This window comes from Trichechus manatus, unplaced genomic scaffold (assembly GCF_000243295.1).
Source record: "Trichechus manatus latirostris isolate Lorelei unplaced genomic scaffold, TriManLat1.0 scaffold00106, whole genome shotgun sequence".
NCBI classification, from domain to species: domain Eukaryota; kingdom Metazoa; phylum Chordata; class Mammalia; order Sirenia; family Trichechidae; genus Trichechus; species Trichechus manatus.
In genome coordinates this window covers 2247663-2262897 of record NW_004444042.1, presented here as the reverse complement: position 1 = coordinate 2262897, position 15235 = coordinate 2247663, and the positions used below count along the sequence as shown (strand labels likewise).

General features: G+C 48.5%; 1 protein-coding gene across 1 annotated transcript in view; it reads right to left on the bottom strand.

The window, feature by feature from the left end:
• The window catches only part of DLG5 (discs large MAGUK scaffold protein 5), a 159202-nt gene that overhangs the window by 23777 nt on the left and 120190 nt on the right, over positions 1–15235 (bottom strand). Inside the window, exons 14-20 of the mRNA XM_004383168.1 lie at positions 11790–11882; positions 8999–10018; positions 7834–7957; positions 7310–7454; positions 4995–5107; positions 4269–4358; positions 3360–3510 (exon numbers count right to left, since the gene is read on the bottom strand). Of these exons, the coding sequence (XP_004383225.1) occupies positions 3360–3510; positions 4269–4358; positions 4995–5107; positions 7310–7454; positions 7834–7957; positions 8999–10018; positions 11790–11882 (1736 nt within the window). The remainder of the gene's footprint in view (positions 1–3359; positions 3511–4268; positions 4359–4994; positions 5108–7309; positions 7455–7833; positions 7958–8998; positions 10019–11789; positions 11883–15235) is intronic.

Sequence of the window (15235 nt, the reverse complement as noted above, 5' to 3'; positions counted from 1 at the left end):
AGATGACCATGCACTTGCTGTTGCCTGGGGTGCATCTAACCCTCCCCAGGGCATGCCCCCGGGCACGGCCAACCTCAGACTCCTCAGTGAGGAAGACCTGGGCCTGGCAGCCACAGGCAGTCTCAGGAGAGATCTGTGGCGGTACAGACATCCGCCAGAGGCAAAGGTTAGAAAGAAGAGAAGAGCTCAGAGAAGGAAGACAACCACAGACGCCCTAAACATAACAGAAAGAAAGGCAACTGAGTGACACTGAGCCTGCCTACAGGGACTGGTGCTACACGCTGCCTGGGCCTCATCCTCCCAGGGCGTGAAAACCCCGGGCTCTTGCTCCCAAGACAATATCACGGCCAAAAGAGGAGGGCAGGACCTCCACCTGTCAGGTTCCCCCTCTAAAGCCCATGGTTTGGGGAGACTTGTATTGTGAGTGGGGGGCATCTAAACCACCACACCCCCTACCACCCAGAGGCAAAGCAATCTCGTATTCACCAGGCCTCGGGTCAGGTTTCCACTGCTCAGGGCCAAGTTTATGATGGCTGAGATTAAAATTCTCCCTGAATTGTCCTTTCTTCTCTCCTTCCCTCCCAAGTGTCCGCACCTTTCCAAGCTCATCTGCTCTACAGTGCTTCCCTTGATTCTCCAGCTCAGACAGATCAGCCCCTGGCCTGTACCCACAGTCACGTCCACGATTCTACACATATTAGAATGTCACCCTAGAGTTGTAAGAACCCTTGGAAAGCAAGTGCCCAACAACCGTCCTGACTCCCCCAGCCCAAGGTCCCTCCTGAGCTCACCCCTGCACGTCTAATCTGAGATTCTTCATTCCTCATGGAATGCCTTTCCACTGTCCCACCTCCCAACAACATGTTTTTCTCAATAGAGGGACAGGTAACTAAGTTACAGTAACAGCCATACAACAGAGGTCACGAAACTGTTATGAATGAGGACATGGGAAGACGCAGAGGACACGCTCTGGGAAGAAAAACTGCTATAGTGTAATTTCACTTAGATAAACTTGTACACACATTTATATGAATATTTACACATAAAGAGATTTCTACAGAGGGCACTGGAGCCCTGGTGGCACAGTGGTTAACAGCTCAGGCTACTAACCCAAATGTCGGCAGTTTGAATCCACCAGCCCCTCCTTGGAAACCTGCTGGGGCGGTTCTACCCTGTTGTATAGGGTCAGTATGAGTTGGAATCAACTTGATGGCAGTGAGTTTTCTTTTTGGTTTATGGAGGACATTGCTCAAATGTTAGCAATGGTATCCCTAGGTGGGAGCATCTGGAGTAATATCTACTTTTTTTCCCTTTTCTTCTGAATAATTTGAATTTTTTACAATAAGCACAAATAATTTTTCTCAGAATAAGGCTGTTTTTCAAAAGAAGTTTATAAAGTATACTTCATAATATGACAAATAGCAAAAAAACATAATATTAAGTAGGGTATGAATATGTATGTAAAATGTTCTCAAATAAATAATAAAGCATGCATAAAAACATATCTATGAACCAAAAGGTTAAACGTGACTGAATCTCTGGCTGATGAGATTATATGTGATTTTTTTACTTTTCTAATTTTCCCGATTTTCTGTAATAAGTACTTACACAATCGTGTACTTCAGAATCAGGGAAAAAAAAAAAACAAAGGATTATTTTTAATGCGTAAACCATTCTTCAGGAGCCCTGGTGGTGCAGTGGTTAAGCACTCAGCTGCTGACAGAAACGTCAGTGCTTCAAATTCATCAGCTGCTCTGCGAGATAAAGATGCTTCCATGAAGATTACAGCCTTGGAAACCCTACAGGGCAGTTCTACTCTGTCCTATAGGGTCGCTATGAGTGGGAATCAACTCGATGGCAATGGTTTTTTTTAAATCACTCCTGAGCCAGGTCACACGTGTTAACTTTCACGTCTCTAACTAAGCATCCCAAGGGCAGTAATCAGTGACACTTCTCTCCCTCCCAGATTAGTTCCTGGCTTTTTGTTCACTGTAGGGAGCTAAGGGAAGGTTGACTGCAAGGTGATGAGGCCGTTCTGCTTCTAAGGAACTCACTTTTTTCAGGGGAAGAGTCTGTTCTCTCAGTGACCAGAGCTGGGGTTAAGAAAATCAACCCATGGACCCAGCACGGCAGCTGTATGTCCTTGCCTGCATCACAGGGTGGGAACTTCATGGACATTCCGTATAAATTGTGCCCTGTTCCCTTATTGGGGCCAGGGATTGGGGTCTCCGTGTATTTCTGCTCTCCCTCAGGCTCTCAGGTTAATACTGGCTAGGCTTGTTGTTTTACAAGTCTGATTTTCAAGTTAAATGCGAGTTTTCTAAATGTACGGCCCACCCAGCAAGGGTCCTTCCGAGGGGCACGGCTACAGAGGCCATTAGGTTTTTGAGTCTGACTGGATGAGAGTAGCTGTGCTCTTTTTTACATGATTAAATAAAGGCAAGTTTGAGTTTATTCAAACCTAACATTTCTGAAACATAAGAATGATTCAGAAAATTCCACTCTGAGGAAGGAGGGAGGGATGAGGTGTGTGCAGCGCAGTGTGCTTAGAGGGGCGTGGCAGCCTCCTTAGTGTGGCACCTCTGGACTGCCAGCGAGCCTAAACCTAAAATCTTTTCAGATGTGTTTAAGATCCATGCATTCAAAAATGAACCAGTAATTGACTAAGCTGTATATTTATGCTGCATGTACTTTTTTCTATGTGTATGCTTCACAATTAAAAGCTTTAAAAAAAAAAAAAAATTAAAAAAAAAAAAAAAAGAAGAACCAAGAAGTGCAGCCATATTCTGGGGCCAGAAAGCAAAGACTGAGTCCTGACCCTAATTTAGGTAAGGCCAGTCACTAATCACGTGACCACAGACAGATCACTCCAACTTTCTGGCCTCGGTTTCATCTCTTAAACAGGGCTAATGATACTACTACTCACACAGGGCCAGTGTGAGGATTTCATGATGTAATACATGTTCAGTGCTTAGACACAGTGCCGGCAGGGTAGTAAGCGATGCCACTACCTCATCGTCACTACCAGACTGGTCTCCAGCTCCAAGCAGGCCCACCAACCTCCCGTGGGCACCCAGGGGAAGGAGCCCACCCTGCTCCTTACCTTCCATCTGACCCCTCCCTGGCCAGGTCAGCTCCTGTGTCTGTGACCACAGGACTTCTTATTGACATTCCAGAGCAGGACTCCAGTGAATGTCAAGTGGCCCACACTAGAGTGGCGGAGCCCTAGGACCAAATGAAAACAGAATCCCTGCTCCCCCTCCCAACAAGCCCCTCCTCTCGACAGGGCCCTGGCCACCACAGGAACGTGCTGGCCACCAGTCTGGCCACATCACGGACGCTGCCCAGGTTGTGCTCACCTGTCCTTTCTCCACTCCCCAAGGGATGCAGGGTTGACAGCAATTCTAGGCAACGTAGAGGCTGAAGCCTGGGACTGGTTATAAGAGGACAAGGCGTCGATGCTCAGGGGCGACTGAGGAGGAGTGCTGCATTCCGAATGTGACAAGGAGCCTGCTGAGAGAGGAGCAGGTCACCGGGGCCTCGGTCTCGCATCCGAGTCCTCCAGCAGCCAAGACCAGGAGGAAGATGAGACCCAGACACGTGATTCCACATCCCAACCGTACCACATGGTCCTAAATTCAGATGCTCGGCTCCACAGTGCTTTCTTTTTTTAAAAAAATAGACTTTATTTTTTACAGCAGTTTTAGGTTCACAGAAAACTTGTGGACAAAGCATAGAGTTCCCCTGTACCCCTTCTCCCCCTCCACAGCTTCTCTTATTAATACCTTGCATTCGTCACAACTGATGAGTCAACACTGATACATTATTACTAATAGGAGCCCTGGTGGCATAGTGGCTAAAGCGATCAACTGCTAACCGAAAGGTTGGCGGTTCGAAACCACCAGCAGCCGCGAGGCAAAAAGATGTGGCAGTCTCCTTCCATAGAGATTTACAGCCTTGGAAACCCTATGGAGTCGCTATTAGTCAGAATCGGCTCGACAGCAGTGGGTTTGGTTTGCGTTGATCACTAACTAAAAGTCTATATTTTAATTAGGGCTCATTCTTTGTGTTGTATAGACCTATGCGTCTTGATATATCACTTTTTCATCCCCACGTCACTCAGCTGGGCTCAGTGGGACTGGGCTTGACGAGCACTTGCTGAGTGACTGAAATGAGCAGAAGTTGTGAGCTGCACCAGAGACCGAGTGTGGGAGTTAAGAGAAACAGCAGCACACGCAGGTGCGGGGGGAGAGCTGAGAAGTTCTTACCTCTATCAGAGCCCACAACAGACCGGGGGTATCTCGGCGTTGATGGGATTTTAATGCGTTCTGCCTTAAACTGCAAGTTACTTGAAGACCCTATTATTGCATAAAGAACAAAATGTCAGGCCTTGTGATTAAACACCATCCCTCACTTCCTCATCACCACTCTGGTAGTCTGGGAAGAGACATGATTATGGCAGAAATGCAAAGTCGGGCCTTGTGATTTACCCCTTAGGGGTCCTAATGTGGAGCAATCAAGAAAAGGAGACATTGGACCTTCTGTATGTGAACAAACTACGCAGGCGTAAACTGCTCTGGAATAGGAACACAGGTCCCACGGCACGCCGGAACAGAGTCAGTAACCCAAGTAAAGGAAGAGTCCCACTCAGAGTCTATCTCTACGGAGTAACTTCGAGACTCTTCTCTGGTTTACATGTTCAGGAGGTGAAGCACAACACAAAACCCACAGAATGACCAACAAGCTCAGGGACAGGCAGCAAGGCTCTTAGGCCAAGGGGTCGCCTTGAGAGACCTAACAGCCACTGAAGAAATCTGAAGAGACATGAAACAAAGTGAAAGGAAGTGGTCGGGGTGCAGTGTGGGTGAGTCCACCCTGCGAAGTGGTCGGCCTCCATGAGGGGAGGGGAGCTTGGCATGTAGGCCAAGGATGCAGGGCAGAGATGAAAAAAGGCTGGGGCTTGAGACAGCAGGCAGGTCCCCCAGTGCCCTTACCGAGGCGGGTGCTGGAGGGCAGGGAGTTGGACCCCTGAGAGGCTCTCATCTCCGAGTAGTCGCTGCAGGCCCTGTGGCTCAGATCCAGGCTCAGGCGTACTTGGTGCTGGACACTGGGAGAGAAGCAGACAGGTGAGGGGGCTGGGGAGGAAGGCTGGGGCTGGACGTGGGCCCTAGGCTGGGCTGGGGCCAATGCCTCCGAGAGCCAGTGGGAGGCCGCAATGCCCCGGGTCTCTGCCATGCACGGGCAAATCCTTCTCTCAACAGTGCACTCACTGCCCACCAGGGACAGGAACTCTGCCCACAGTCACTTCTCAGAGGTGGCATCCAATGAAGGCCCTCTGCACAGTTAAGAGGGCCACACAGGTGGAGCAGCCAGTGTCACATCCACTTCAGCCAGGGGGTCGGGATTTGGGCTACCATAAGGACAGCACTGCCATAGGGAAAAATAGGGGCTCTGAAACCTGGTAGGCCAGGGAGGCAGAACCTCTACTCTGAGGATGTGGTGGGAGAGGCTGGGTGGGCTCCGAGGACCCGGGGGTGGGGGCCTGTGAGCCTCACTCAGGGAAGCGTGGCTAGGAGACCAGGGGGCTGGAAGGAAGAGAGCACAGCGATTGCCCAAGTCGGCTGACCTGTGGCCAAATCCTAGCAATGTCTTTCTCTAGCTGTGAAGGAGATGACGTCTCTCCCGTGCTTAAAACCCTCTGGAGGTCTCCAGTGTACGCAAGATAATTTCTGACAACTTATTATGGCCTGCAGGGCCTACAGGGTCTATCCCTGCAACCTATGACCTCCCAAATTACTGTCCCCTCACCATGCCCTAGCCACTCAGCCCCTTGAGCCCACTGGGCTGCTCCCACCCAGCCTGGGCACCAGGGCCTCCTTCCTGCAAGGCCTGCCCAGGTCTGTGTGGGGCCTCATCCATCCTTCTGGTCCTAACAGCATCCTCTCAGCCTCCCAGCCCTCCCTGGCCCCCTACTCAAACTCATCACTCTCTCCCAGGTCACACCCAGCTGGTCAACCGATTTTACTGTCCTATGACCCACTCAGCAGCAACTGGTATTAATCTATCCACTCTTCCTATCTGCCTCCCCACATATGAATACAAGGCACCACGTGAGCAGGACGCTTGTGTGTTTGGTTCACTGCTGTATCCCCCCAAAACTGCACACAGCAGATGCTCAACAAACATTTGTCAAATAACTAAACGGATGAATAAAACAGTGACCTTGATCCACTGCCCCATTCACTTGTATAAGGCTCAGTTTCCTCATCCATAAAGCAGAGACAATGAAAGTACTTACCTCAGGGACCACGGTCTCAGGGAACACCTAGCTCAACTGGCATAACATAGTTTATAAAGAAAATGTTCTACATTCTACTTTGGTGAGTAGCGTCTGGGGTCTTAAAGGCCTGTGAGTGGCCATCTAAGATACTCCACTGGTGTTACCCCTTTCGGAGCAAGGGAGAATGAAGAAAACAAGATAGAAGAGAAAGATTAGTCCAAAGGACTAATGGACCACAACTACTATGGCCTCCGCTAGACTGAGTCCAGTAAAACTAGATGGCGCCTGGCTACCACCACCGACTGCTCTGACAGGGATCACAATAGAGGGTCCCAGATAGAGCTGTAAAAAATTCTAACTCACAAAATAAGACCAGACTTACTGGTCTGACAGAGACTGGAGAAACCCCGAAAGTATGGCCCCTGGACACCCTTTTAGCTCAGTAATGAAATCACTCCTGAGGTTCACCCTTCAGCCAAAGATTAGACAGGCCCATAAAATAGACGAGACTAAAGAGGCACACCAGCCCGGGGCAAGGACTAGAAGGCAGGAGGGGACAGGAAAGCTGGTAATAGGGAACCCAAGGTGGAGAAGGGAGAGTGTTGACATGTCGTGGGGTTGTTAACCAATGTCATAAAACAATATGTATACTAACTGCTTAATGAGAAGCTAGTTTGTTCTGTAAACCTTCACCTAGAGTTCAATAAAAAAAAAAAAAGAAAGTACTTAGCTCACAGACCAGCTGTAAGGATGAAATCAGATGGTACTTACAGAGGTCTGAGCACGGCGTCCAGCACGTGAGCCCTCGACTATCAGCGGCCATGATGCTCACCTTTTCACATCCGTGTTGTGAACGCAGACAGCATCTTGAAAGTTCACTTGCCCTGCGATCCCTGCACTGCTCTAACCAGCCCCTTCCTTCCCAGCCAGACAGGGAAGCTTCTCTGCCCACAAGCCACTTGCTGTATAAAACTCCAGGTGGGCCTGGGTGGCTGGGGCGCCATGGAGGAGTGGGGTGACTTCACCTACCTGGGATGCAAACCCTGGGTGCCACCCTCTCTGGGGATGGGTGGGGAATTGCAGAGGCCGACTCTGTGGCTCCGCATGGTGTAGATGGGGTCCCTCAGGAAGGAGCTTACGTTGGTGCTCGGGGTCACGCTCCGGGGAACAGTGCCTGGAAACGGGCTGGGTGAGAACGTGGCCCAAAGCGCCCACGCAGCCCAGGGCTTGCAGGCCCTCTCCCTGTATCCCAGGAAGAAGCTGTGGAAACTTTCGGGAAAAGGACTGGGGAGACCAGCATTCTAACCCCCAATTTGCTATCTGGCTTTGGGCTACTCGCCCCTCTCCATCTCCAGCCCTCCTTAACGGTTCCCGCTTCCCAAAGGTCATAGATGCAAGATAAACTGTCCCAGGCAGGCCAGCAATTCCTAGCTCTTTGGCCTTAAGGCCAAAGGTACATAGCAACATCCTGAAACCACTGCCTCCTTTCTCCTGAGACGGGAAGCCCTGCTAGTCCCCCCAGACACTCTCCCCAGCCCCCGCGGCCGACTCACCCACAGAGGCCCTGTTGGGGTAGGGCGGGAGGTTGCTATGGCGACTGGAATGCACTGGCGAGTAAGGAGACCACTCCTGGAGCTCTGCGGTGAGCTCCCCACTGGCCGGGATGCCCTTCTGTTCCTGTGGAACCAAGGCAAGAGGCGTCTGCAGGACTCAGGGAAACAGGAGGGCATGTGTGTGTGTAGACTTCAGCTTCCTAGGCACTAGCTCCTCCCACTCAATCACTCGAGGTGAAGGTTGGGAGAGAGGTCACTGCACGTTCATGTTGCCTTATACTCCTGGGAGGGAAGCACTTCCTTTAAAATTACTTCAGAAGAAAGCCTCACGAAAAAAAATCTCCGTTCTTTCAAATAAACAGGGATTATGTGTAGAATGAGGCCAGGGGTGGTTCAGTGGTCAAAATCTTGCCTTCCATGCGGGAGACCCAGCTCGATTCACAGCCAATGCATCTCATGCATAGCCAGACCCATCTGTCAGTGGAGGCTTGCGTGTTACTATGATGCTGAACAGGTTCAGCAGCTTCAGACTAAGACTAGGAAGAAAGGCCTGGCAACATACTTCTGAAAAATCAGCCAGTGAAAACCTTTAGATCACAATGGTGCGTTCTGGTTGTACATGGGGTCGCTCTGAGTCAGGGGCTGACTCGATGGCAGCTAACAAAAACAACACGTGCATCAGGCACACACAATAGCACAACACAACTTGCACAGCTCTATCAAACATTTCATCTGCTGGGATCAGTTCCTGAAATGCTGATTCCAGCCCAAGGCAATCTCTCCCTTCCGGAAACTACTACAGCACAAAGGCAGTCATGCAGTCCTGCCCTCAGGCGACAGCATCCCCTGTGCTACCTGGTCTCTCTACACCCCTCAAGGCCAGCCCAAAAGCTGCCTGCTGAATAAGTAAATCAAACGCTATACCCAAGAAAGTGCTCCTCTCTTGACTTCATAAGCCCCCTAATGTGTACACCCCACATGCTTTCCATCCAGTCTCTGGGGGAGGGGCTGCTTTTCTGCTGTTTCCCACTGGCCTCCACCTGTCCTCCCACCCAGGCAAAGGCACCAGGCTGAGTACCCCTATAGCCGTGCACAGACACTCTGTGGAGCAACTACCACCCTCTGCCCCCTCCAGGCCCCGCCTTGCCCCGGGGCAGAGCTCTACCTCCAGGCACTGAGCGGGAGAGTCCACCACAGCCAGCTTGGGCCGGAACCCGGGAGCAGACTTGGGCCGGCAGCGCTTCTGCCCCAGCTCGTCTGCCTTCTGGGAGGTGAGGTCCTCGTCACAGGACTTCTTCGCCGGTAGGTAGGAGGTGTCCCCATCTCCTTCAGGGTAGTAGCTGGAAGCAATGCGGACCCGGGCCTTGCGAGGGGGTGATGCATGCATGGGCTCCATGGGGACCCGGTCGGGGGGCAGGGCCACTGGGGGGCTGGTGGACGGGGAGCTGCCCACCAGAGTGGCCTCCGACTCGGAACTGGTCTCCAGCCTGTGCTGGAACCTAATAGAGTCACTCCTCCTGGGAGGTTTTGGGGGTGTCAGAGGCCCCACTCTCTTGGAGGCCTGGGTGGAGTGAGCAGGCCCAGGGCCCGGAAGCAGGTAGTCTATTTTAGGGGGCGTCTGAGGGCGTTTGAAAGTGTTTGGGTCGAAGATGGACTTTCTTTGCTTTGGCTTCTTGTACACAGAGAGCTTCTCAGGTTCCGCCACTGAGCTGAGCACAGCCTTGGGCCAGGTCCCGCCGCTGCTGGAGCTCTCAGGCTCCGCCTTGTCTAGGGGGGCCTCCGCTGCCCCAACCGGGCTCGCCTCAGCCTCGAAGGGCAGCAGTGACCGCCGGCTGCGACCCTCCACCAGCCCGTAGCTGCTTTCTCCAGAGGGGTCTGAGCGGAAGGAACTCAGGCTGCGCTCGGAGGCGCTGGGGCAGGCCTGGGGTGAGACCTGAAAGGGCCCCCCAGGGAAGGGCTTGTGCAGGAAGGAGCTGCTGCCTCCTGGGGGACCTGACTCTTTCCTGTCCTCCAGCCTGTCCAGGTAGAAGATGTCTGTCTGCGTGGAGTTATTGTGCTGCATCAAGTTCCGCTTATTATGAGTCTGGACCTCCGGACCGTGGGCTCGAAAACCCAACACTTTTTCCGAGTCCTTGAGGTTTTCAAAGATGTTCTGGCCACTCCATGAGGAGCTCTGGGGGAATACCTAGGCAGGGATGGCAGAGGAGTGAGAGTGAGTGTGTGAGACGGCAGAGCTGTCATCATGGACTGTCCCTGTGGGCAGAGCAGTGACCAAGAATTGGTCACACACACCCTCAAAAGACAGTCACACACACACACGCACATACACACATGCATGTACCACCTCTCCCTCTGACAGGTGAGGCTGTCCACCTACTATTTTCATTGCTCTGGCCACTTTGAACCAGGTCTTCGAAATAGTTCGAACTCCTGCTGAGAATTTGCATTTCTAACAAGTTCCCTGCTAAGAATCTGCATTTCTGCCCCAGGTATTCTGAATCAGAATCTGCAATTTTAACAAAATCTCCAGGTGATTCTTATGTATAACTTCCTGGGAACCTTTCTGGTTTGAAGTCCCGCTTTAAACTCACAGGAGAGCCATGAAGTTCTTTTGCATTTGAGCACTTTCTGAAATGACCTGCATGGTGTCCTGCACCTTTTTAAAAAATTAATATTAAACATTAAAGTAAAAATGCATTATTAAAAATACATCTCTTAGTTGGAATCCTCATGCATTGCAGAAATGTAAAATGGTTACAGCAGCTATGGAAAACAGTTTGGGGATTCCTTAAAAAGATAAATACAGAATTACCATATGACCCAGCAATTCCACTTCTTGGTATGCACCAAACAGACTTGAAAGCAGGGACTCAAACAGATAATTGCACACCAAAGTTCACTGCAGCACTATTCACAATAGCCAAAAAGTGGCAACAACCCATTTCCATCAACAGATGAATGGATAAACAAAAAGAAGTACATCCATACTATGGAATATATTATTCAACCATAAAGAGAAATGAAGTTCTGAAACATGCTACAACACGGATGAACCTTGAAAACATTATGCTGAGTGAAGTCAGTCAGTCACAAAAGGACAAATACTGTATGACCCCACTTATATGAAATATCCAGAATAAGCAAATGCATAGAGACAGAAAGCAGGTTAGTGGTTACCATGGGCCATGGGGAGGGGAGACTGGGGCATTAATGTTTAGGGGTTACAGAGTTTCTGTTTGAGGTGACAAGAAACTTCTGGAAACAAATAATGGTGATAGTTTCACAACACTGTGAATATAATTAATGCCACTGAATTGTACATTTGAAAACTGTTAAAAGGGCAAATTTTATGTTACATATATGTATATTCACCATAACAAAAAAAAAATACATCTCTTAATTAAATGGATAGGCCTGTTTTTCCCACTTTCTATTGTAAATCTTTTCAACACTATAGAAAAGTACAAAGAACACTCATAAGCTCACTATCTGGATTAAATAATATTTTACCACATTGTCTTCATCTTCTATCTGTATCTATATTAAAGAACATCTGAAAGTAAGTTACACATATTATGACATTTCACCCCTAACAACTTTAACACATACCTGCCAAAACAAGGCCATTCTTCTGTATAACCACAATACCATCATCACACCCAAGGAAATTAACAATAATTCCCTAATATCACCTAATTATCCAGCCCATATTCAAATGTACCCAATGGTCCCCAAAATTTCCTTCAAAGCAGTTTTTGGTTTCTGTCTTTAAGCCAGGATCCAGTCCAGATTCATGCATATTATTACCATATGACCCAGCAATTCCACTCCTAGGTATACACCCCTTTGTAAACCAAAAGGCTGCTGCTGATGCCGCAAAGGAGCCTGGGTACACGAGGCTTAGGCCTTGCCCACCCCACAGAGCAAGCACAGAGCCAGGCTCGGGCAGGGCTTACCTTTAGCAGGGAGAGGGTCAGGGAGTCCTGGCAGCTCCGCAACAGAGATTCACATTCATTCAGAGACTTGTTGTCCAAGGCGATGCCATTGATCTAGGGTCAACAGAGAGCCAGTTAGGCCCACTGGCAGCATGGCCAGCCTGGGCTCACTGGCCCACTGGGACATGGGCTATGCCCACCTGCCATCTCGTGTCAGACAGAAGGCCTGGGTGCCAAGCCTGGAGCTGGCAAAGGAGAGAGAGCACCTCCCCAGGAAGGCACAGGAACCCAGACATGGTACTTCTGAGGCAAATGAATCACATGCCCTTATCATCACTCTAGAGGAAGGTGCTTGTCCATCTGGGAGCAGAACACCAAGTACCCTGGAGGGCAAGCTCAGCCCTGCAGCTTCCTGCTGTGTGATGCCTGACCACGGGTCCCCACTTCCAAGCCTCACCTCTCCATGTAAAAACTGGAGACAAATATCTATGCCTCAAGGGGCAGTGAGGACGAGGAAAGTGAGATCACAGACACGAACAAACTCTGTAAACTATAGACTGCCACGTGCAATTAGGCACCATCATGGTCCCGAAAGAATTTCACAACCCTGGTCCCTGAATCTCTGTCCGTATTCCCCACACAAAAAAGAAGCAAACCAGTTGCCATCAAGTCAATTCCGACTCATAGCAACCTTATGCAACAGAGTAGAACTGCCCTATAAGGTTTCCAAGGAGGGCTGGTGGATTTGAACTGCCAACCTTTTGGTTAGCAGCCGTAGCTCTTAACCACTGTACCATCAGGGCTCCATATCCCCCACAGACATGTTCAAATCTTTTTAAAGTATATGTGCAGCAGGTGAATGGTTAAACAAATGGGTACATCCCCACCACGGAACACTACTCAGCAATAGAAAGGAACAAACTAGTGATAGACACAACAAATTGGATGGGTCTCAAGGGCACTGTGCTCAATGAAAAGAGCCAATCTCAAAAGGTCACATACTACATGATTCCGTTTATATTAAAAAAAAGTTGCAGTGGAGTCGATTCCAACTCACGGCGACCCCATATGTATCAGAGTAGAACTGTGCTCCACAGGGTTTTCAGTAGCTGATTTTTCGAGGTAGATTGTTAGGTCTTTCCTCTAAGGTGCCTTCTGGGTGGACTCGAACCTCCAACCTTTCGGTTAGCAGCCAACTCCATCTGTGCTACCCAGGGACTCTCGAAATGACAAAATTATAGAGATGGAGAACAGATCAGTGGTTGCCAAGGTTAAGAATGGTGGGTGTAGAGGTCTGGGTGTTACAATAAAAGGAACAGCACAAGCTAGATCTTTGTGGTAATGGAACAGATTGCAGTGGCAGTTACACCAAACTATACACATGATAAAATGACATAGAACTATACACACACATTGCACCAATGTCAACTTCAATATAGTGTACATATAAATATACATATATATATACACACACACGTATATACATATACATGCACCTATAGTTATACAAGATGTAGCCACTTGGGGAAACTGGATGAAGGGTTCACATGACCTCTCTGTGCTGTCTTTGCAACTTCCTATGAATCTATGGAAACCTTGATGGCGCAGCAGTTACGAGCTACGGCTGCTAACCAAAAGGTCAGCAGTTCAAATCCACCAGGCACTCCTTGGAAACGATATGGGGCAGTTCCACTCTGTCCTATAAGATCGCTATGAGTCAGAATCGACGCAACGGCAACGGGTTTGGTTTTCTGGTACGAATCTACAATCATTTCAAAATCAAAATTTAAAAAATAGATATTATCTTGGAGTGGCAGATTAATTTGGGGTTTTTCCTTTATAAATTTTCCACGTCTTAATTTTTTTCACAATGGCAATATTTCTTTTAAGACAAGCTCACATAAAGGCTGAAGAGCATCGGCAAAGATGTGAAGCAATAAGCTCCCTCATATGCTGCGTGTGAAAACGCCATGACCCCTTTGGAGCACTATGGGAACATCACATCAGTGTTCGCTGCACAGGGCCTCAGATCCAGCAATTCCACTCCAGGATCTGCCCCAGGGCATACTCCTCTGGGCCCTCACGCAGGGATGTACCGGTGGCCACTGCAGCATTACTTGTAAAGGCAAAGATACCCTGAGTGTCCATGAGGAGGAGACTGGTTCAATGGCATAAACGGCCACCACTAAGGAACAACACACAGTTACTGAAATGACTTAGGCCAATCTACAGATGCGAATATGAAGAACCTCCAAGACATTCTACTAAAAACAAGCAAAGTCAGCAACTGTATGTTATGATCCCATCTGGATTAAAGAAGAAAAGTGGGAGACACATGTTTTGAACATTTTTAAAAGAAAACACACTAAACTGTTAACAGAGGTTGCCTAGTTGGTAGACCGGGAATTTGGAACTGCAGGAAGAGTGATCTGCATTGCCTGCCTTTTGTACGACTGGAATTTTGTGTGTACCATGAAAAAAATGTATGACTTCTTCAATTTATAAAAAGGAAGTTAAAAACATTAAGTGTGTTAGAGAATGGAGGAACCCCCAAGACTACGGCCTAAGACACCCTTCTGACCTGGAACTGAAGCCATTCCTGGAGACCACCGTCCAGCCAAACAATAGACAGGCCATAGAATAAACAATAACAACAGTGAGGAACGTGCTCCTTAGAACAATCAATCATAAGAGATCAAAAGGGCAATATGTGCCCAACAGCAAAGATGAGAAGGCAGGAAGGGGTAGAAAATCAGGACGAAAGGAAACAGGGAACCCAGGGCAGAAATGGGGAGAGTGCTGACACATTGTGGGGAATGAAGCCAGGCCATGAAACACTTTATGTACAAACTATTAAATGGTAATCTAATTTGCTCTGTAAACTTTCACCTAACACACAATTAAAAAAAAAATTAAGTGTGAAATCATGACTATTACCCATAAGTACTGTGCTCCTTAAAAAAAAATCACCTATATAAGACCAAATGGTCAACAATTATTTTAAAACAAAGATGAGAATGTAAGGCAGCAGGGAAACTGCATTAATGGAAATGGAACAACCAGAATGGAAATAATGAGAATGTTCAAGCATTGTGAAGAATGTAACCAATGTCACTGAACAAATTGTATAGAAATCGTTGAATGGGAAGCTAAACTGCTGTGTAAACCTTGTTGCTGTAAAGAAAAAATTAGCATAGCAAGCTTATGAAACTACCTTGAGGAGAGAAGGCATGGTTGGCAAATGAACGTAGAAGGCATGCATTATTTGCATAAGAATACAGTATATTAAGTGTGCATGCCCTATAGCTCAGCAATTTCATAGCACTTCTAGGAGTTTCAACTCCAGAGATAGCATTAGGGGTCCCCAGAGTGGATGTACACACAGGGGAAGCTCATTACAGGACTGTTCCCATCTCCAGAAACTGAAACTACAACTTATGTAACCATCCAGTGGGGGATAATTTAAG